Here is a 22,730-nt window from a genome sequence, read left to right as displayed (position 1 = left end):
TTTCATCGGGTGCCCTTCCCTTTTCTTGGTTAGCACATCGAACGAAGACACGTTCAGCACGGATGAAATAGATAGAGCCCGCAAGGAGCCAAGACGTCAAAATGACGACAGATTCAAACGAGAAGGTAGACGCTCAGTACCGAGATGTCAGAGTTTGGTCCACAAGTTAAATAAACAAGAACGCTAAATATTAAACGTTACGTTGAGCGCAGGTAATCTACTCTTGAGTATCCTAATCCTCAGCAGAAGAAACCCATGACTCGTCCGACCCCGTAGGCGTGAAAAAAAGATCGGAGTCGACATTTTCTTTTTGATCGCCATCCTCTGGAACCTTCTCAAAACTGTTACTCAGAGCAATAACCTTTTCGGCGTGTTTATAACATCCACCGGAATTAAATACGATTTCGATACCTGAGTCCACCCCCGAATGGCAGCCACTTCTTGAATCTGTCTTCATACCAAAATTAGATGCCGGTGACGGGTCGGACAGACAGGCAGAGCCCGATCTAGAATCATCCGAAAGGCACGCTCTCGCATGGGATCGGCTTGCGGCGAACACAGTACTATCTCTCTCCGCAGGTGGCCTCACCTGCCTGCAGTACCCCCGCCCATCCCTGGCAAATTCAACCTCATCATCTGTCCATGATTTTTCATTGGTTTTCATCCTCTTTGCCATGGGCGGTCGGTTCCCTGTGCGCACAGCATGCGAACCAGACTGGCAGGCGTACGAGTCAGAGGAAACTGAGGCGCCACCTCCAAGCTGGTGAAACAAGTGGGGACTACTCACAAGACACGGTTTGCACAGCTGGGGTTCCTCCTGCAGCTGAGCGTTGAAGGACTTCCCAAATCTGGTATTCCTAGCCTCCTTAGACACACCGAGGGTAGCATTACCAGGAACACCCCACTTTTGAAACTTCCGTGGGAATGCTGCTATTGATGTATCATCGGTGGCAACTCGAATGATCCGGCTCTCCCCCTGGGCCCGCCCACCACAAATACAGCAAGTTCCCACATTTTTCGTTCGGGATTCCAGCTGTTCTTTCGTACCACCATTTCCCGCGCCAGCTGCGTACGGCCCAACGGCATCTCTCCCGTTGCGTTTTCTATCTCGCTTTATCCCCCAGAAAGGGCAGCAGATTATGCGGCAGAATTTCGCAAATATACTACAAAATCCCAGCGTGCCGCCTCCCTCCCTCTGACCCACGGCCTTCTGCTGCGGGGTACGCCTGCCAGTCTGTGCGTCTTCTCCACTGCTAACCATAGCGTTGCAAGCGAGGTGACAGAGGGACGGACACCAGCTGAGTTCTCCGAAGGTACTTGGATCATGATCCCGCGCACTGCTGGTACTACCCGCAAGCAAAAACGCATAGAGCCAAGTGCGGAACGCTTCGTACGTCTGGAGACAGAAACCGACACTGTTTCCTATTTTTGTGGTTCGGATGTAAATTGCAGAAAGCCCGAAGTCCTTCGCCCACGTCAGCTCACATATGTCGACAGATATAATATCATTAAAAAAAAATGGAGCGCTGTAGCAGCGAGTGCCTTTCTGACAGTAGAACACTCGGTTCTCGACATCGAGTACCATGAACCGTTTGTTCGCAACTAGACGACGGCCGAGGTAAGGAATTTGGCTTGCTCGCGTTGCTAGAGCCACGGAACACACAAGCGACTCAGTTTTCGGTTTCAGTTTCCATATCCACCCTTGGATTACCGAATGGCTCTCCCGCTTGGCGAAAGTAAAATGGGGAACTCGGAACATCCACGACCATCGCGTTGCCAGATCACGAGCATTCACCAGCATAATATTTTCGTTGATTACCAGATAAACGTCCTCCCTTGTGGGATGAGAACGGATGTTTTGTCTGGCGTCCACGGTTGTCGGCGCTGACACCGCACCCGTCGCTCGATTTTGCCTTCCATAATGCCTTTTCCCCAACGTGTGTTTTAGGTTGGAACGCCACGTGCTCTCGAAGCGGACAGAGTTACGAGCGATTCCATCACCGCCGAATTCTCTTCTACACGCTCGATGCAACATGTGCCTTTCTTCTTCGGACTTGCTCACCGAAATAGAGGCTGTGGCTCGACAGTCACACCCATGGGCTTGAAAATCACCCCTGCCGCTAAGCAGTTTGCAAAATGTAGCGGACCGTGCATGTCGGTATGGGAGTTGTGAGCAGCCAACGGAGAGTCGACGAGAGGGGCGAGCGTGCTCAGCGTTTAGGGCACGGTTCATGCTCTTGCCGCGCTTGCGAAAAATGGAAGGCGGCTCGACATTTTCTTCGCCAGAGAGTTGCATCGAAGCACTGGCCCACGACTCCCAAGGCGGGAAATAATTTCAGACACTTCGCACGAATCGCCTCATACAGACGAAGAATCGTACCTCATACAAACGAGTATTTAGTCAGCCAAAGCATCAGCTGCTCGGGCAAGCCAAGGACAGATTAGTCGAAAAAGGCAAACCGAGCACCGAGCCGGTCTCTTCAAATAGGTGGTGGCGGAACAGGGAGAAGCAAGAAATTAGAAAAAACTGGCACCTCATTTGAAACCACCTGAAAAATCATCCCCCTTCCTATTCACTACAGGTCTGTAGGGGACAGTTCGCAGCCGAATGCGGATTTCCTTCACTGTGGCTCACGCCACAGCATGCCGCCTTGCAAAACTCAGGCTTGCGTCTCGCTCGCTGGCACATCCCGCTTTTTCACAGCGGAAGCGGCTCGATTTTCCTCGAGAAGATGCGGCGTCTTGGGTGTAACTGCCCTTTTCTTGTTGGCCTGCCTTGCGCCTCTGTACGTACGTCTTCGACTATGGTTTCTGGAATAAAACAACGGATTTCTTGGGCGTTCCCGTAGTAACATAGAAGAGTCCAAATGACACAAGTATCAGGCAAAATGAGTCGGCCTTACTCAGCAAGTTTCGCACACGACACCGAATCGGCTTGGTATCCACACACGCTATTCTAGAGGATTAGCTGCGTCTCTACGCTTTTTAGTACGCGGAGCAATACATATGGCCGTCACCAGTAACGAGGTCCTGCGTGAGTGAGATGCGTGCGCTCGACCTCCGATCCCTTGCTTCGCTGCATGCTGTTTCTGGCGTGCATTGGTCCCGATAGAGGCGGCGTGATCGTTTGTTTGTGACGCCTCAAATACATACACATCCGTTTGCGGAAGTCTCAAACCACGGTAGCAACGGAAAGCGTACACTGTCCATGCCATGCGTAATAGGGGGGGCGCACACAGTAATACTGACTCTAAGCCGTCGCATATGGCGCAACATAATATGGAATTCCAGGCACAGTATGCTTTGCGTGTCTCCTTGGCCATGTCGCTATATCGCATTCCGGCCAGGAGCTCGGTTGCAACTGTCTCTATGAAGCGGAGGTGAAATGAACCCCGGCGAGGGCTAATTCTTCATCGTCAAGCTTATACGAACATTGGAGACGATCTGTACAAAACACATCATGACTAGAGATTGCTGTAGTTGACCAGACCTGTCGGAGAGGCATGCCTGGCGCGACAGGAGCCACATGCGGACGGTATAACAGAACTGCAGTTCCGCGCAAGCTCTGATATTTCTCCTGCATGCCAGTTGATATGCCGCAAAATGAGCGGGACTGAAACCCGTGGTACAAGGGGCTCAGTGGTTGAGGGTCTAGTGCACCTCTCCCATGCACGCGTTCCTCCCACTAGCTATGGAGGCGAGCATCAAGAAGCTCCTCTGGATGCTATCGCGTTTTCCGCTCCAGTGTCTGGTCCGACGGCAGGCTACATGAAGCATTCTGCGGAATCTGGATTAAATATGACATTAGCTCCAATAACACTGCATGAAGGGTGCCTTCCGGTCCACATCGTGTCTCGATGAACCCGATACAGGACACATGTAGGCGTGCCTCCCGCCTCCCGGTATGCACATGTCAGTCGTGTCGTCCCGTGCTCGACGACTGTGCTCATTCCTTCTCAAATGGGCTCCACCTCATCGGTGACTTTCATGCGCGATGCCATAGACATGCACTCGAATCGTGTGCAGAGGGTGTTGCATTAACCCACGGTTGTTACTCTAGCTTTTGATCAAATGCGTACCACGTTTATACTTCTCAGATCACTTTTAAGCGTGCCTGCGGTGAGGTGGCGCATGTGAGCTTAAATCGCTCTGCACCATATGCATATATGGTGCCCTTCTGACTCTGCTCTGCATCCGCACACCGGAGTCAACATCGGGATACAATCGTCGACGTTGTTCCTGACTTGTGAATAGGAGGATGTCGCAAGATAACACATAGGCTTCGAGCGACCTTTCCACTTCTGGACGCACGCAACAGAGTGCCTTTTTCATTACGCTTAGCCTACCACCATGGAGATCACTAAGAAATGGGACCTTCCGCTTCGGAACCACAGGAGGCAGAGCCTGGAGCGTCGCCTTGAAGTTTCCCTTACACCAAACGGCACAGGCGACAACAGCAGCGACGCAGCGTTGCTATTGTCGTCCCGCCTTTCAGAAACTGATACTTGTGATATGCGAGGTGGGAGAGCGGAGGGGGGTCGCGACTACTCTACTCAGCCAACCGTCTTCTCCGGAGGTCACCCGGGGAGTGTTTGGGGATGCAACGCCATGCGAGCGTCTACGCTAACTTGCATTGCTCTAGATCCTGCTGTGTTTCCACAGCCTTCGCTAGCGTCTCCTTGTTCGCACTTCCTGCGATGTTTTCGACTACACTACCCCGCAGTCCGTGAAAATCTCCTAGCTGCTCTTCGGTGCCCCGCAAACGAGTTCACGCGGAACCCACACAGACACGAAGACCAGGAGGGCAAGCGACTGAAGGCGCGAAAGAAGCGAGTAGGCAGTAAGCGGCGCGTGGGCAGCCGGCACTTTAAGCGGAGTACGCTCCGCTGCGACGAACGAGAGGAGGCGCCTCGAGCATCCAACAGAACTCAGGCGATCTGCCACGCCCCACTTTCTCCTGAGGCTGTTTCCGGCAAGGAAGCCAGATGTGCCTTCTCTTGCTTGGTGCACCATCGGACTGGAGAGGAACATAAATCACCAATCGAGGACGCTGCAGCAGGCCGTGCATGCTTGTATCGTTCTGGTGATGCGTTTATCCTCCGCGACACACAAAAACAGGTTTCGCCGTCAACACTCAGGCCGCTGCAAGATGACCAGCACCCCACTGCACTCTGTGGTGCATTTCAGGCCCTTGACCGCCTAGCGAGCGAACTAATCACACACCTGAGGAGACAGGCGACCCGTACTGCTCAGAGCCTCGTAGGTACAGAAGGAAATATGGACAGGTTCCCGATAGCTTCTAGGCATTATCAGAGACTGAGTAGCTCTCCGCTTGCTTCCACAGAGTCCCCGCCTCCTTGCGGCTTGCCTGCATGCCAACGGAGGCGCAGTGCAAGGATGACTCCACAGTGGGTTAGCAGAATCCATCCAGAAGGTGAGCTGCCTGCCGAAATCGGCTTAGGGGGGAGACGCGGCAACCAGGCTGGACTCTTCTTGAGCAAGACCGAGGGGGAACGACCGGAATTAATTTCAGCGAGTGGGGCTCTACACCGTAGAGCCATGGTGCACGACACTTCAGAATCCACTCGTTCTTTCTCGAACAGGTCGGGCCACAGACTTCGGAGACCACGCCGTCTCCCACGTATTCCCTTTCCCCCGGCAGGGGCAGCCACAAGGCTGGCGCCTCGTACGCCGCTGGGTACGCGCCCCCAAAACAAATTCATGTCGCTCATTAAGAAGCTCTTTTTGCAAACACAAACGCAGGAACATGCCTGGACGGACACCACATTGCAGGACGGTATGTCAGCAGTGGCTTTGGTGAATTCGTCAGCACTGACTCGTGTGAAGGAAGTTAAGAAAGAGGCCAGCGAGGGTCCCGAACCTTCCAACAGCAGTGGCTGCGTGATCGACCTGCCAGAGCCTCCGCCCACGTCTCTTCCCTCCTGTCTCGACTTGTTGTCGGCGACTTGCGAGGCACCGCATACACCATCGCTGGCGTTTCTGCCGTCACCCACGGGGCTCGCCCAGCACGCAGTTGGTTTGCCTTCGCCTTCCCACGATGCGCGCCGCCTGGGTCCGCTTCCAACAGCTCCAGCTTCCGACGCATGCCCTTCGCCGCCCGCACGTTCACACGGTCGCAAGACACACCACCCTGCCCCGAACAATACAAGTTGCCCAGCCGGATGGGGACATTTTAGTTCAGAGGGGCGGTTTGTTCTCATCGACGCTCTCCGCTTCGGCGTGCGTTTGCTGCTACTCAGCGACAGATACCCATCTCAGTGCTTCTCCGGCAGCATGCACTGGGTGCGTCGCCTGACGAGTCACCTCACTGTACTCAAGGCTCGCGTGAAGGAGCTTCTTCGGGGCCCTCTCCGCCCCGAATTTCACAAACCACAGACCTCGATCTGCACACACATTTCCTGTCAGCGGGACAGGATACGCACGAGCAGCAGCAAACGCGGGAGACGACGACCATGCGGAAGTCGAACAGGAAAAGCCACACGCTCAGGGCTGAAGTGCAGGCCCCCGATTTCGGCCGTCCACGGCGGCTACTGCGCCAGGGCTGACGGCGATGATGCTGCGCAGAGTGTCGAAATGGCAACTCAAGCAGGACGAAAGACGCAGACGAGTATCGAAAGCCCAAACCAACCCGACGCGAGACCACCGAGGAGCAACAAAAGCGACCTGAACAGCAGGTATCCAGAGAACACTGCAGACGATGAGGATGCCGATACGCCAATCGAGGCCGAGACGCAAACGCCCACTCTCTGCGCGGCTTTGTCGGGTGAAATAGCACGAAAAAGGCAACTGAGAGGGGTCGCCGGAGCAGCGAGACTCTCGCCGGCCGTTAGACGGCTGATCGCAGTCGCCCGCCAGAGATCGGCAGGGCCCTGTGGAAGTGAGAAGAGAAGACAAAGCCTCTCTTCGGCCTGCAGTTCGTCTCGTGAGTCCCTTTCCCCGGGTTCCTGTAGCTCCTACACACCTTCTGGTGCCTCACCTAGCCCTGAGGCCTCTTCGTCTTTGTCTCTCTCCATTTGCCATGCCTTCTTTTCTGGGCTCTCGCGTAAACCATCGCGGTGTGTTTCAACACATCCCGTCTTTCGTGGACAGTTGACGCACCCCAAACCTCAGGCATCTCCTTCGACGCCCTCGTTCTTAAGGTTAGGCTCTTCTGCCTTGACCCCGCCGCACGCGTGCTCGTTTTGGGGAGACAGGGGCACGCGCAGACAGACGGCGGCCGTCAGGGCTCCGATATATACGCCTGGTGGGCGCGGCAACCGCGGTGGCGGGGCCCGCGTGTCTTTTCTGAGAGACGCATTAGTTGGGATGACTATGAAGGGCTCAGACGTATTCAGACTGGGAAAACTGACGCAGCAGCAGAAGGCCATTCTCGGCGCGCTGCTGCATTCCACGCGCCTCAGCAGCCTTTTTCTTCGCTTCCTGCTGTCTCCGCTGGCGTTGTCGCAGTGCGCTCACACACGCGCTGAACCATGGAGTGGCTCAGTGTCTCGCTCCCCATCTTCTCGGTGTCAGAGCCCCCCGCGATTTGGCGAATGCAAAGACGCTGAGATGAACGTTCTATGCACTTGTTCCGGTGCCCAATTGCATGCTGCAACTGGCGAGCGTGCAGCCTGGTCTCCTCAATTATCGGTCTCTCTCGCTTCTTCCTCTTCCGCTCCCTCGGCATCCTCCCTGGGCGCGTCCGGTTCCTTGCTACCTCGTTCTTCCAGGCGCCGCTCGCCTTCCTCTCGTTCCTATGTTTCGCCGCTCCCCGCCCCGAGTCCCTGTTGGACGACGCGATCTTCCTCGCGTCCTTCGTCGTGTGATGCTGTTTGCATGAGCCCGTCGTCTGCTTCCTCACCATCCGTGGCTTCGTCGCGCGATGAGGCGGAAAGATACGGAACTCAGATAGGGACGCGAGTACAGCGCGCGTGCGTATGCCAGGGCCCCGAAACGCTAATAGGAGCCGTGGCGACGTATTTCAAGTTTCGCCCTCTTGCAGGCAGAGTTCTGCTTCTTTTGCTGCCGCCACGCATTTCGGCACAGGAAGACAAAGTATTGTTTCAGCCTCTCGGCTGGCGAGAGAACGCCCAGGCCAGCGTCGCGCGGGCGCAGACGCGGCTGACGAAGCACGGTCCGAACGACGTCCAAGGCGAAGAGGAGAGAGCACACGAGTCGACCCGCGGGTGCGCATTCCCAGGGCAAGCACGAGAGGAACTGCAGAAGGCAAAAAGAGAAGGCGCCGGCGGAAACAGAGAGAATGGCCCGCGCTCCGGAAGTCGCCGGCCTCCGAGCGACGAAGACACCCGCAGCCGGGCGCACGCCCATGTCTACGCGCTTCAAATCAGTCGTCTGTCTTTGGCGGCGTTCCCACTTGCCTCGTCTTCCTGCTCTAGCTCCTCCTCGCCTCTCGCTGCCCCCGGTCTTGCTTCGTTGTCAGCCCCCCCTGCGCCTCGGTTCTGCGCTTCCCGCTCGACTGCATCGCCCTCCACGCCGTCGTCTTCAGCGTGTCTCTGCATGCCCGATACAGCCTTCGCATCTCTCTGTGGCTTTCTATCCGGCGACGTGCGGGCGCTTATGCACTCGTGCAGGTTCCTTCGCTCCGCCGTTCTTTCGACATTCGGCACTTACCATCAGCGTCTGAATCTCCTTATGGTAGACATCGACGACACACGTTTGTCTCCATTTTCGCTTTCTCCGTCTCTTCCGCTGGTCGCTGTAAATCGGTCTTCTTCATCGTCGTCTCCGGCGTCGTGTCGCACTGAGGCACCGGTCTCCCCTTCGGCATCGCCTTCTCTGCTTGTCGGGGAGCCTTCCGCATCGACGTCCCCAGCCGCTGCTTCTACACTCCTGCCACCGACGTTTTCTTCGTTTCGCTACACACACCTTTCGCAGGCCTTCGAGCTTGACCGCGAGACGCTCTTCTATCTGCTTAGCTTCTGGCGGGGGGCCGCGGAAGCCTGGGTGGAGCCGCGCCAGCTCGCCCAGCTGCTGGCGTGCATGCAGAGCTTGTCAAACCTCCGTGAACTCTCGCTCTTCGCTGACGAGGCGCTTCACGAGTGCTTCTCCCAGAGCGAGTCAGAGTCAGGCTTCTTCGAAGAAGCTCTGTGGCTATCCGACGACGAGCCCGAGGAGCCGCGACAACCCATCCGGCGCCGAGGAGTCGGCAGGCGGCGCGTCGCAGCGGCAAGAGTGTCAGCGACGCCGACGAGGAGACGTAAACGACGCCACACGCGACTTGGAGAGACCCCAAACGCATTCGTGAGGGTGGCCTGTACCGCGCAAAGCTGTCTGAAGTCCGGAAGCGATGAAGGAGGCAGAGATGAAACGGGCGAAGCCGCACTCAAACTAAGGCGGATTCGAGTTCATCCTCGCGAGCCCAGCTCTGGTCCAATAATCCCTGGTGCGCTGGGAACCGAGTCACCCACGAAGGACTCGGGCCATACCAGTTGCCGCTCGCAAAAGCGCGGAGAAGAAACGTGGAGACACTCGCGCCCCAGGCCAAGCTTGTCGGCAGCGCTCACACCTCCTTATCAGCACTTAGAAGTCCTCGAAGAAGTGTGCCATCTGTCGCCTCCCCCGTCGCATAGTTCAGACATGGCGTGGGCTGTACCGGTGCCTACGAGGCCTCGAAAGCGACCCTGCTGCGCACCTTCCTCCTGCCTCACGGCCGAGGAGAGCGACGCATCCGAAGCTGCCAGCGTCAACTCACACACGCGATCTCCGTCACCGTCCATTTCCTTTTCTTGTTGGCCTTCACGGTTCTTCACACCTTCTCCAGCTTTCGCTTCGTCGTCTGGCTCTCTGTCGTCAAGCGCGGCGTGGCTCGCTGCCTCTCAATCTGCCTCTGTAGGCCGGTCGGGCCTGTATGGTCAGCGGGCGGTGGAGGCGTGCGTCGCGGCGTTTGTGTCTCTCTGCGCTCGCAGTGGGAAAACGCTAGAGGCGTTTTACTCCTCGGTCAAACTCCTGAACGTGCTTCCACAAGGAGCGCTTTCCGAGCTTCCGGTCCTTCTGTTACCCAGGCTCACGACCGTGGAGGGCTCGCCAGCGACAGCCTTCCCCTTTGTCTCCTCGTCCCTCCGGTTCGTCAGTCTCTACGGCGCAGAGACACTCGCGGGCGCAGTAGAGAGCCGCGCCCCTTCGCCGCCTGTCTCCGCTGGGCCCAAAGGTTCGGTTCCCTCGCGCGGCCGCTCCGCTGGGGGACTGCAGACCCCGCCGGGGGCCTTGGAGAGGGAATCGGTCATGCGCAGTGCGCTCCACGTGGAAAGGGAGGCTTGCGGCAAGGAATGGGCGTTGAGCGACGGAGCGGAAACAAGGCAACGCGAGACCGCAGAACGCGAGGACTGGGGAGCTGGAGAGGAGAACGAAACATCGGGAAGACGCGATTCTGTCGGTGAGGCATGCCTCGACACGCACGCGGCCTCGCCCTCTAGAGCTAGAGGCGAACGAGAACTTTACGAAGAAGCTGAACGGGCGCGAAGCGGACTGTCAGGCGTTCGCCATACACACGAGTCAGGAGGCAAGGAGATAAGCTGTTGGAGCCTTCATGACGCGTACCTGAGTCTGTCCGTCTGGCGCAGTCGAGCGTCCATCTCGACGCTTCTCTGCGAAGGCCTCAGGCTGAGCTTTCCGCAAGCGGAGGATCCGCTAGGGGAGTGTTTGAGGCATCCTGGCCTCGCATCCGGAGGGGGCGCGGGCGGCGAGACGCGGAGGCCCTTAGAAACCCCCAAAGATCAAGCACGCGACAGACATCGGGAAGACGATGTGAACGACGGGCAACAAGACTGCCGAGAAGGCAACGTAAGAACAGGGGCAACTCCAACCGACTCAGGCTTCGGCTTCGAGACGTTGACCTTCTCTCTTCCGTGTTCGCATTCTTGGGATGAGGCTCAGAGAGATGCCTCAACTCCGAACCAACCGTTGTCATCTTTGCCGTGTGACATGTGGAGCGCTCCGTCGTTGCCTTCGGCGCCACCCTTCTTGCCCGATGCCGGTGGTGCGTGGCTCCAGCGACAGTGGCCTCGTGCGAATCGATTTTCTTCACCTTTCGCTTCCTCTAGAATTTCCTCGTCTACGACTCCCCATTGCACGTCATCCGCTGCCTTGTCGCCCTCGTCTCCCGTCTGCAGCATTCCGCCGCTCCATGTCTTCCATTTTCCGCGCTTGACTCGCCTGCGGCTGCTGACCATTGTGCAGTGCTTTTTGGTGCTCCCGCAACTCGAGGCTGCAGCGTTTGCGGTGGAAGGTCACGTCTGCTTGGTTTCGCCGCAGGGCCGCGGAAAGCCCAGAAGACCTCAAGAGGCGTCGCCGCTAGTCGTGGAGCTTCACGGCGCAGCGGAGGACAGCCGCTTCGGCCGGGCGAACTCCTTCACGTGGATCGGCCGCCCAGGGAAAGACGAAAAACGGCGCGAGGCAGAGACGGGCGGAGGAATGCCCGCAGAAAACCAGAATGAGGCGGAAAGAGCGAGCCCACAAAGTGGGCTAGTCGCACAGAAATCCCGGGGAAAAACTGTGCGAGCAGAGGAGTTTCCAAAAGGCAGGAACATGCTGCGTGACCCCCAGAAGGAGGACCGGCAAGGCGCCGAGCGCGGGCGAGAGGCACCGCGGGCGCAGGACGCCAATGGCGAAACAGACAAGCGGCAACGAAGGCACGCCGGAGACGACACCTGTAAACGCACCTCCGGTGGGCTTGAGAAGGAAATAGAGCCGCAAGAAAGGCTTGTAATGCCCGACGAGGATGCGCCCTCTTCTAAGAGCTACGAAGGCCCAGACACGCCGAGGCTCTGCGCCTGCCACGCCCTTCCTCCTGCTGAATCCCCTTCACGCCACTGGGCGACGTGTACTGGCGTGCGCCTCGTGCTGTCTTCGCCGTCTGCCCTGTTGCCTTCCGCGTGTTCATCGTGGAGCAAGATGGGATCGGTTACCGTGGTGGGGCTGCCGCTCTGTTTGCTGCACTTCGCCTGTCCTCTCTTCTCGACAGAAATACTCGCTGAGCGCCTTGCAGCGGTGCAGGTGGACATGCCCGAGGGCGTGTCGACAGCCACAGTCGCCACGACGCTCATCGCGCACTACCCGTACCGCAGAAGCAGAGACACAGAACGAATGCCTCCACCTCGCTTGGAGATCTGCGAACTCGGCGAAACCCGAGGAGAGCGACTCGGCGTCAGGACGCTCGCGCGGGCCGCTTGGAAAAAGAGACGAGAGGATGGGCAGCGCGCGGGTGGGGGAGACTCTGAGGAAGAAAAGGGTGTTTGGGAGGGAAGCAACGGAGCGGCACGTGAATCCGCCAAGGCGTCGTGGAAAGGCTCCATAGAAGGCCGTGCAGACCAGGAGAAGGGAGAGGCAGATTCTGAAGGAGCCGAATTCGAAGAAGGTGGAGTCTTTGAAGGCGGACACAAGGAAGGCAACGCACACGCCGTGGGAGATCAAGAGCGAGGAGGAAGCAGTGAGGATAGAAACCATAAGAAACCAGAGGGAGGCGACGAAGAAGCCAGAGCACGCCTTGAAGCGCTGACGCGAGGCGACAGAGGAGTGCCTGGCGCGGGTTCGCCGAACCCGTTTCCAGCGACACTTGAAGCGTCCAGCAGGGAGGCAGAAAACGCAGCGGACAGAAGAGAAGAAGGATGCAAGGGCTCGCCGCCACTGCCATTGGACGCTGACAGATCGGTGCCTTCTCCACCTCCGCCTGCGGAGAAGCCCGCGACAGGGGACGACCGACAGTGCCTAGAAGAGACACGAATGCTGAGCTCCATCCAGAAGAGCACCCGCTGCACAAGACGCCAACGTGTGTGGAGTCACATCACCTTTCGAGGCTCGATTGCCTCCGGGGGGCTTCCCTGCTTGGTCTGTCGGACATGCCGAGTTGAAAAGCAAACGCACCGGTGTCGCTTTCGCGAGAGGCTGCTTCCCGACGATGTCGTCGCGCTTCTCAACTCCGCCGACTCCTGCTCGTTCCAGGAAATTCAACTCGCAGACATCCTTTGCCGTTTCTTTCCTTTCCCTTCTACTTGTTCATCTGCTACTTCCGTTCCAGCTTCCAATTCTTCTCGCCTCTATTCGTTGCCACCCTCCCCCTCTACTGCAGGTATCGACACGCGTCATTCATCTGTGTACTCCTTCGCGCCGGTTGCGCTCTCTCCCAACGTCTCTGCTTCCGCTGGCGGCACTGCTGCCCCCGTCTCGACTCCGCCACCGGGTCCTGGACTCTCTTCGCTGCCCAGCGAGTGCGACGCTGCGCCTTTGACTGCGCTCGCCAGTGTCAGCGCTTCTTCCGCCTGTTGCCATACGCAAACTCCGCCGCGCCTGTCTTCACCGGAGGCCGCACTAGCCGCCTCGTCGCCGATTTGCTCGGATCGCATCTTGTGTCTTCCGCCTTTGTTCGACGCCGGTTTGCCGCCGTGCCCCAGCTTCGCGCCGCCGTCGGCTCGCGCTTGTTTGCGGGAGTCTGCGTTCGCGTCTATGTCGCGTCTGCCGCGTTCTCTTTCTCCGTCGTCCTTCTCACCCGCCCTGGCCCCGTTCATCCCTCCAGCGGCGTCTCCCTTCGCGTCGGATACGGCCTCTTCACGACTCTCGCCTGGTGTCGTCTCGACAGCAGATCCGCTCTCACCTTCGGGGGGGTGGTTCGATGCCTCTCTCGTTGCGCGCGAACACCACGAAAGCCCCTCCACGCGCTCGGAGGCAGCCTCCAGCGCTGCGCAGACGGCCGGCTTCTCCGCGTTTGCCTGTCCACGTTTCGCGACCCCTTCACCGCCTTCCTCCAGCCCTTTGTGCTTTGCGTCAGGACGGGCGCCTCGCGGGCCTTCGCGGACACCAGCTCCTGAGTCGTTCTCGGGCCCCCCGTCTCCTCCCTTCGCTGCGTCGATTTGCGCGTCTGGACAATCGCCTCATCAGCGTTCGCTGCCGCAGAGCATGCCGCGCCTGGAGGCAGATGCCCGACACGAAGGCGAGAAAGATACGTGCGACCCGCGGGAGGTCTGCGTGACCCTGTGGGGACTCTTCTGGGGCGAAGTAGCGGAAAAACTCAAAAAGACGCATCGCGTTCGCTGGCGTAGAGTCGAATCGACGACACTCAGCGCGGACTGTCTTCTGCGTGACGAGTGAGAAAAGCAGGAACGGAGTGGGGGAACAAGGAGGGGTACCGGCGGCCAGGATGGGTATGCGGGCTCCAGAGAGGAGACACAGTGCGAGAGCGAAGGCGCTGAAATCGCCACGTGAGGAGGCAGCACGAATCGCAGAAAGAAAGACGAGTTAGAAGAGCGGAGGCGCGCGGAAAGAGAGGCGCCGAGTGGAAACAGAAAAAACTTCAAGGGCACACGGGGTAGAATGCCGAGATAGGGACGACGTAGCCAGATCGAAAGAGGGAAGTAGATGTGTAGGGGATGTGGAGCGGTCATCGCTAGGCTTCGTCTCCGGTCTTACATAGTTCTAGTACTTCACACCAGCCTCGCTTTCTGCACGCGTTCGAATTCCTGCACGTGCACGGAATATACATGGACTTCTATGTACTTATTCCGTATACAGTAGATGTGCGTATCATCAGCACAGCGCAGAAACCATACGCGTAGCGACGCACAAACCTACGTGGCAGACGTCCTCCTGTGGGCTTTTCTCTCTCTCCCATCCGTCTGTCTCTCTGTATATGATTGCATTCCGTAGGCTTGAAGAGGTTCTTATGCATTCGCGGGAAAGTGGTTCTTCCTTCGCGTGGCGAGGGCGCCGCAATCACCACTCCCCGTCTCGATGTGGCTCTCGTGTTTGCCCGCAGTGGACTCCCACGCGTATGCAGCGTTAGAGACTCCAGTAGACAATCACGGAGCCCATTCCGACTAGCCGATGCACAGAAAGATGTAACATGCCGCGAGCTCTCGAGTACCACGTTGAAGTTTGTGGACTGTCTCCCACGATGAGGCGTTTGACCACAAGGTTGATGTGGCGCCACATCGTCCCGGATTCGCTTGGAGACAGAACGTAGAGCAGCGAATACGGAAGCCCTTAAAAGCACATCTCTGTATTGGCGCCCAAAGGGCCTGTGAAAAGGGCCAGCGTCCTACTTAGCGGCCTCCCCAAAGCGCCTCGCTCTACAGAGGTGACTGGATGGTGCGCGCAGGGATGCTGTAGTCCAATAGCAGTCCTGCGGAAAAGTAATGTACCTCTTTCGCAGGTGCTTGCTCACTCAGAGAAGTTCAGAGCAGGCAATCGCACACCTGTGTGGACGAGACAAGAGAAACACAGATCAGCTGCGCAGGAAGTATGGCAGCAGGTGTCTGTGCGTTGTCTGCGCCAAAACAACGTGCTGCGACAGCCTGCAAAGGATGTGCACCAGCTGAGGACATCTACCTGGCATTATGCGGCATGTGAGTCGCTCCTGCCTGTTCTATATAACCTCATATATTCATACCTTAATATATGTGCGTATATACGTACATATATGTATCACATAGACGCACTCATACACGTTTGCTCCTGGTCAAGGTGAGGAGCCCACAGACGCGTACCACGGAGGTTCAGCGTCACTGCACCGGAGGAGAGAGGTAAATGCATGCGAAGGCAAGCATGTGTGCGACTCAGAGAGAGCCGGAATGCCTGCCGCTACAAAAGGAGAAACAAGTGGTGACGCTCAGTGTACATACACTATCTGTCGGGCACCGTTAGCTCCACCCACAGGTTTTTTTGTCTCGCGCATCCGTCATACACCCTATGTTCTTTGTTTTCCATCGACTAAATTTCTTTTGAGGGCTTCCCCGCCTGTCGAAAACGAAGAGGCATTTCCAGATTGCGGCAAATCGAAATCGAAACAGCCTTCGAGTGCTCGGGTGTGCATGCAGTCGCGCGTGCATGCTGCGCTGAAGAAAGCGCCGTCTCCTGGGCCGCTGCACATGCGCATCTCCGGGAGTATCTTTCGTTCACGGAACAATGGTCGCTCCGCATCGACTCTCCGTGCGTTTTATCGTTTTCGTTCTGCTTCTTTCGACTTTGTCTTCACCGGATCCCGGTGCCAGAATCCGTTTTTCCGTCGCTTGACGGCCAGGGTCCCCACGTAAAGACAGTGGCGGATATCGAGGGCCGGAAGGCGTCGCGGAGGATCGAGCGCGAAAAGGGCAATTTCTCGCGTCTAAAGTTTCATACGTTTACTCACGCACAGATCTCTTCACAGGAGGAACCTTACAACGCTTCTGCCGCTGAAACCGTATCCGCGTTTGTCAGGCGCCGCAGCGAGAGAACGGGCGTGCTACTGCGTTGTCTCCCCCAGTCTTCATTCTCTCTCGTTGCCTCCGCCTCAGTCTCTGTTTCCTTGTCTTTTCCTGTCGGAGCATATTCCATGCGCTTGCATGAATACGACCCCTTTTTCCGCCAGGCGCTCGCGGAGGTCTCGGCATAGGCCCTTCTTTGTTTCATTGTACCTTCGTTCCGCTTCTGCCGTTTCCTCTCCCCTCCGTTCGTCAGCGGCTCTCTCCTCCGTCAGTCTTCTTTACCTATCCTGTTTTTCCGCCCTCGAAACGCCCGCGCCTCGCCTGGCCTCGCAGTCACAGTTCCGAAATCAGTCGGGTGAAAAGTCCACGAGACCCCAGACTGACTGACTGCCTCTCCTCCTCTGGCGACCACGGTTTCGCCGCCGTTTTCTCGTCTCACTCCTCGTCGAGATGTCAGCCTCGGACCCTGCCTCTGTAGCTGCCGCCCAGATGGCGAAGCCGGAGGAACCGGCCGCTGAAGAAGCGAAAAAAGAGAAAGCAGCAAGCACGAGTCAAACGCAGAAAAAGTCCGCCGTTGGAAAATGTCCCGACGAAGACACACAGTTCGACAGCTTGCCGGCGATCCTCGTCGCGCTTACTCTGCCTGAGTTGAAGCAAGCCTTTGCGCCGCTGTGCTACGAGAACTTGACTTTTCCGCTCCTGCCTGTCAGCGGCGTGCCTCTCGTTGTCTCCGCCTTCGACTTCCTCGCCCGAAATGGTATGCAAGAAAATCACAGGTGGGGAAAAACTTTCGGAACGAGACGGGACGACTGCACATCTTTTACACGCTGCGGCGCGTGTATATACCTCTCTCTGTCTATGCACCTCTTTACTGGCGAGAACGCGACTTGCGTGTGAAGCTGTTGCTTCCCATTCGGACTTCTCGTGGGTGTTGAGTCGTCGCGACTCAATCAGAGCGGCGGATTTGTCGAAGGCAGAGAGCCAAGAGGTCTTTGCGGGCGCAGCAAGCGAGAGAGAGGAACGCTTGGTACTTCTTCATCGTTAGAAAAGCTCTCCGCGTTGCGCGTCCGTTGCCACCGGAGACCTGCCTGTGCTCCAGGGCGAGATATGAACTGAATAGGAAAGTGAAGTGCTCTGTTCACACGCTGCATATGTATGCGTGTACACATATATATATATATATATATATATATATATATATATGTATGTAGATATAGACATATATGCATACGATGCATCGGCGTCCTTATAATGCATATGTGAACGTTTATGTTCATATCTATGTTTGTAAGTGGGTATGTTTGCAGGGATGATGTCGGTTCACGTTTGGACATGTATAACGTCCTTGAGGGCCTAGCCCACCAACGCCTACTGCCTTCTTCAGTACATCTCTTTCACTCTCTCTCTCAGCCTCTATTGCTCTCTACATGTGTCTCTACGCCGTGTTGACGTTGGACATCGTTATGCGCATCGCCATGTTCTCCGGCGCGCGTTTTCCATCTTTCCCTTCTGTTCGTCAGAGATCCTGTTCTGTCGAAACTACTGGCTGTAGTCCGATGAGAGGCGGCCTTTCTTTGAGGCGTGTGCCTGTGTCGAGTTTCCTTTGTTCCACTTCGTTGTCTGGGTAGCGCCTGTGTTCGTTTCACAGGCGTGACAGAAATCTTTGTGTTGATCAAGAGCGACGAAGAGGGGCGCCTGGTGAAGAAGGTCGTGGAGGAGCACGAGGAAACGTTTCAGAAGCGGCTCAGGCGCGTCGTCAAGCGTGGCCTTCGCGTCACGTGTGTGGAAGTCCCGACGACTGTCGACTCCATGGGAGACGCCCTCCGTGACTTCAGCAGCAAATTCGACCTCCGACACGGTAAATGCTTTCTGTGGAAGAAAACGCGAGGCACTTGAACGCAAGGAAACCTAGAAACTCCGAGCTTTTCCATATAATCATATGCACACATTTATATAGAGATTACATTTCTATCTCTACATATAAATCTGTGGTGCTCGCGGTATAAGTGCATATAAATCTATACATAAATTAGTAAATAAATACATACACGCATACATACATGTTTCGCGGGACTGCACCGGTGTCGCTTCCTTTGTTTCGAGAGACTGTTTTGCGTTCACGTGTGTCGCGCTGCTGCGGTTGCGCGGCTCTTCCTCTGCCCAGACTTCCTCTTCATGCACGTCTCCTCCTTCATCCGCGCGGACATTCGACCAGCCATCAGCGCGCACAAGGAGCGGACGGCGACGAAGTTCCGCGGCGTGTCGGGAGGCGAAGCCGTGATGACTCAGCTGCTCACGCGGGCGTCGCCCTCCAGCCCCCAGCGGCTCTTCGACGACGACGTCGCGCTGCTCGTTGACGCCGACTCCAAGGAAGTTCTCGCCTCGATTTCGCTCAAGAAACGCGCAGAAGTTGAGCTCAACGAAGACATCGTGCAACTCGTAAGAAGACCGCCTTTCTTCAGCCTTCTACTCTGCGCGCCTCTCTGCAAGAGAGGCCCAGCTTGCGCGATTCCATCCACGAAGCCGCGAGGCTGCGCGACGAGAGCAAAGCGTTGCGCCGCCTCACCTCCACGTCCGAAACACGTCGGACGACCGAACCGAGACTTTCCGTGCACACAGGCCTGCGGAGATACCCTCTATAGGAGTAGACAGCTAGACCGCGTATGAGCGGGGCGTTTGCATATGAATTTATATATATATATATATATTAATGTAGAGTATTCTATGCGAGATGAAAAACAGTGCTTAGTATCAACTGCCCTCGAGAGGCAAGCGCATGTCCCCTCGCGGCGCCGAATTCGCTGGATGGCGCTCGCCCGCACGTAGGCTTGCCCAAAACGGCCAGACTGGCCTGCACTTCGCCGCACATATATATATCTATATATGTATGAATATATACATAATTGTGTATGGCTATGTCTTCCTGTTTGCACGTGTGTATGTAGGTGATTCGGTGCGTTGTTTGCTCTCTGCTGCGTGCAGGCTGCCGCGCCGTCGTCGAGCGGCTTCCAGGTTCACTACGATCTCGTTGACATTGGCGTGTATCTCTGCGCGCCGAAGGTTCAGGAGCTCTTTAGCCAATCGTTTGATTACGCCAGCGTGAAGCGCGACTTCATTCCCGATCTGATCAACCGCGAAATCAAACTTGACGCCATCTACGCCTACGTGCTCGAGGTAACAGGCAAAAAAGAACTCGGAAAGGGCCGCTGTGGCGCATGGGGGACGGAGTAAAGGCAAGGCAGAGCGAAAAGACAGACACGCGCGAGCCGGAATCAGTCAAGAGAGAAGAATAAGACAGTGGTAGATAGGCCGCACGGAGAGGTCAAGGGCAAGGCATTTACCGGGGGGGCTGAGGTTTGAGATAGGAAGCTCGCAGGAGGCGAAGGCTGAGACAGTGAAGGAAATAAAGTACTTGAGAGCCAGGGGAGAGCCTAGGCGTCTCCACTTGTGCAGTATCTGCGTGCTGACCTCTCCCCCAGTCCCGTCGCTCTCCCGCTGTCTCTCCCATCTCTCACGGCTTGTTTTTTGTCTTCGTTTGCCTGACAATGCCTATCCACGTCGCGGTGTCTTTTTCTACACGTACATATACCTACATATATATATATATGCATGTACGTGTATGCAGCTCGCAGGAGTGTGTTGTTTTGTGTCGTTGACACGGGATGGCGTTTGAGTCTCCGTGGGGCACGCGGCGGCTTTCTTGGGCCCCTTTGCGCGCGAACTCACTGCCCGGCTCGTGTGCGGCGACCGCGTTTTCTGATTTTCCCCAGACTCAGCAAGGCGACACAGACGTGTCCTACGCGTCGTGCTGCGTGGATCCGCGGACGTACTACCACACGTGCCGCGAGGCGCTTGAGCGCTGGACGTATCCACTCGTGCCCGACACGCGCTCGTCGAGCATAGGCCAGTCTCACCAGCTGCGCTACCGCGGCCGCGGAACCTACCAGGTGAGCGCGTCGAAGAAAATTCTTTTTTTCACGTTTTTCCGATTCCCCGTCTGCCCTGGGGGCACGTCTCGGCGTGCCTGCGCGCCTGCGTGTCTCTGTCGGTGCAGCGCGGCTTGCTGCGCGGCGGGTCAAGGGCACCGCGCTTTTCATCCCTCTCTCTCTCTCACTCTTCGCCGCCAGAGTGCACATTGACAGTGGGTCTGTGACCCTGCCATCGGGCTTCTTTTTCCTTCTTCCGCGTCTCAGGCGGACTCGGTCTCGCCTGGTCTGCGCTGCGAGTTTGGGCCACTGGTGGCGATTGAGGACTCGACGACAATCGGGGACGACACGACGATTCGTCACTCGTTCATCGGCTCCAAGTGCCGAATCGGGAGGAACGTGTTGATTGAGGGCTCGATTCTCTTCGGCAACATCGAGGTCTGCGACAACGTGCGCATCACGAACTCGATGATCTTCACCGACATCAAGATCCTCGAAAACACAGTCGTCGGCGACGGCTGCGTGTTGGGCGGCAGCGTCCGCATCGGCCGGGACCGCGTCATTCCGCCCTTCACGAGAATCTACCTGCCGGCGCGGCTCAGACCCGACGCGCTGCAAGACGAGACCTGCCAACACGGCCTCGGCGACGACCCCCGCGAGCGCGACATCATCGGTCAGGACGGCGAAGGAAAAATCTGGCTCATGCGCGAGTGGAACAAAGAAAAACTCGCCCTCGTCTCCCTCGGCGGCTCAACTGCCCCCTTCATCAAACTCTCACTCCCTACCTTCGAACTTGACAACGACGACGAGGTAGGCGCCGCAGCCCCGCGCGGGGGACGCTCTCACCTGTCATCACGCTCTGCCGGCGCTTTGCTTTTTTACCTGAAAACAGTCACTTGGCTTCTTTTCGGAGGCTTACTGACGTCTCCTATGGCTCCTTTTCGTGTGCGGCACGCTCGCCGCTGCCTCACCGTTTTTGTCTCACGGCCTGCTCCGCTTGCGCGCGCATGGGATACCAGCGAGTCCCAAACGCTGTTTTCGTAATCAAAGAGCCGGGCGATAAAGCCCTGTCACAATGACCGCTACCTTGCGCCTGCGGTTGCACGCGACTGCGAACTGTATTTCCGTTCTCTGCAGTCGATCGACGACGACGCGTGCGCGCCGTCAGGTCTCTCCACCGAGGCGGACGTGGAGATGGAGGCTGCCGACGCGCCCCACAGAGAAAAGCGCCAAGACGCCTCGTTCTCCGCGGAAATTACGGCCATGTGCCGCGAGGGACTCCTCGAGCCTCAGCACATGCAGCACAAGGTGCTAGAGATGAAGAGCTTCCGCCTCGCCTCCAACCGCACCGACCTCGACGTCGCCAAAATCATCCTGCCAGTCTTCCTCGAGGCCATCGCCTTCGCAGAAGACGGCGGCGCGCCGAGAAAGGACGTGAGCTCTGACCCTACACACGCAGGCTCCAGCGAAGCAGGCAGATCAGGGGCGACCCACTCGACGGGCCGCGATGCGTCAGGCAGATGCAGCTGGAGTCGGTGCTCCGGCTGGCGAGCAACTGCAGAGTCCTAGCAGAGAAGATACCTGTTTCAGAAGAAGTTGCGCGCAGCTCCGAGGGTTTGCAGAGATCTGCAATGCGTACGAAGACGTGTCGCATATCTCTCGAGAGCTCAGCTCCGCTTCTGAAGCTGAGGCGCATGCAGCGCCGCGCCTCCTTTCCGGGTTCAGCCGTTTTTTTCGTACGGGGGCCTCGCGGGTTCGCCGCCGGTCCCCTTCGCCTGAGCCACTTCGATCGTCTGCGTCGTGCGTCGTGACCCCCCGCTGCACGGCGTTCACCGCATTTTTTCATAGTTTTCGCTTTGCGTCTTGTTGCCTCTATGGTTTCAGACGTGGGAGAAGTATATCACCACGCATCGCGCGGGCCTCTTGTTTTCCTCCTTCCTCTCGAACGCGCGCCCAGAGGACTTCGTCGCGCTCTGGGACCTATGTCTGGCGTTCTGTCTTCAACCGACAGTGTCTGTGGCGGTCGCGCCGGTGAAAGACGAGGACGAAGCGGACGCGGAGGACGAGAAGATCCCCGCTGAGCCCGAAGAGCGCGTCAGCAAGGCGAATCCGCTCCACGGCGCGTCGGCCTTCTGCGCGCTCTGCGAGGTGCTCCACGCGTGCGACTTCCTCGAGGCGGACGCCTCCCTGCCGCTGTGGCATGCGCAGCGAACTGAGGCCGCACTCGGAGAAGAAGAAAAGTACCTCAACAACCCGCGCTTGAAGGCCTTCGTCCAGTGGCTCGACGAAGAAGACGACAGCGAAGACGATGAAGACGAAGACTGAGAGCGACCGCCACCCCAAACAACGGTCTCGAGCGTGGCCACTGAAAAAGGCTCTACACCTATATAAATATATATAAATATATATATATATATATGTATATATATGTATATATGTCTATTATATATGAGCATTTATGTATATATATGTATATATATGTCTGCCGTTTTGCTCCGCGGCCTCGAGGGAGGAGGCGGCCTGTTCACCTCGCCTCAGCTAGTCAGAGTCAGGTCGACGGAGGGCACACATTTTCGAAGACGTGTCCCACTTTCGTCGTTGAGTGGGAACTTCA

At 57.1% G+C, this 22,730-nt stretch overlaps 2 protein-coding genes across 2 annotated transcripts; both read left to right on the top strand.

Moving 5' to 3' along the window:
- Nucleotides 1–4,350: 4,350 nt before the first annotated feature.
- BESB_007950 (uncharacterized protein) lies at nt 4,351–14,100 on the top strand (the record flags this gene model as incomplete). Its single annotated transcript, XM_029359549.1, has 1 exon — nt 4,351–14,100. The coding sequence occupies one exon, from the start codon at nt 4,351–4,353 to the stop codon at nt 14,098–14,100; it is 9,750 nt and encodes a 3,249-aa protein (XP_029222462.1).
- A 2,540-nt stretch (nt 14,101–16,640) lies between these two features.
- Nucleotides 16,641–22,441, top strand: BESB_007940 (putative eukaryotic initiation factor 2B epsilon subunit; the record flags this gene model as incomplete). The annotated part of the gene is made up of 8 exons (XM_029359548.1): nt 16,641–16,947; nt 17,839–18,048; nt 18,355–18,629; nt 19,173–19,364; nt 19,961–20,137; nt 20,384–20,926; nt 21,254–21,550; nt 22,001–22,441. The coding sequence occupies 8 exons, from the start codon at nt 16,641–16,643 to the stop codon at nt 22,439–22,441; spliced, it is 2,442 nt and encodes an 813-aa protein (XP_029222461.1).
- Nucleotides 22,442–22,730: the final 289 nt, after the last annotated feature.

The sequence above is a fragment of the Besnoitia besnoiti genome, chromosome I (assembly GCF_002563875.1).
Source record: "Besnoitia besnoiti strain Bb-Ger1 chromosome I, whole genome shotgun sequence".
NCBI lineage: Eukaryota > Apicomplexa > Conoidasida > Eucoccidiorida > Sarcocystidae > Besnoitia > Besnoitia besnoiti.
Note: the sequence above shows the minus strand (reverse complement) of the source record. Positions and strands in the feature narration are given on the sequence as shown.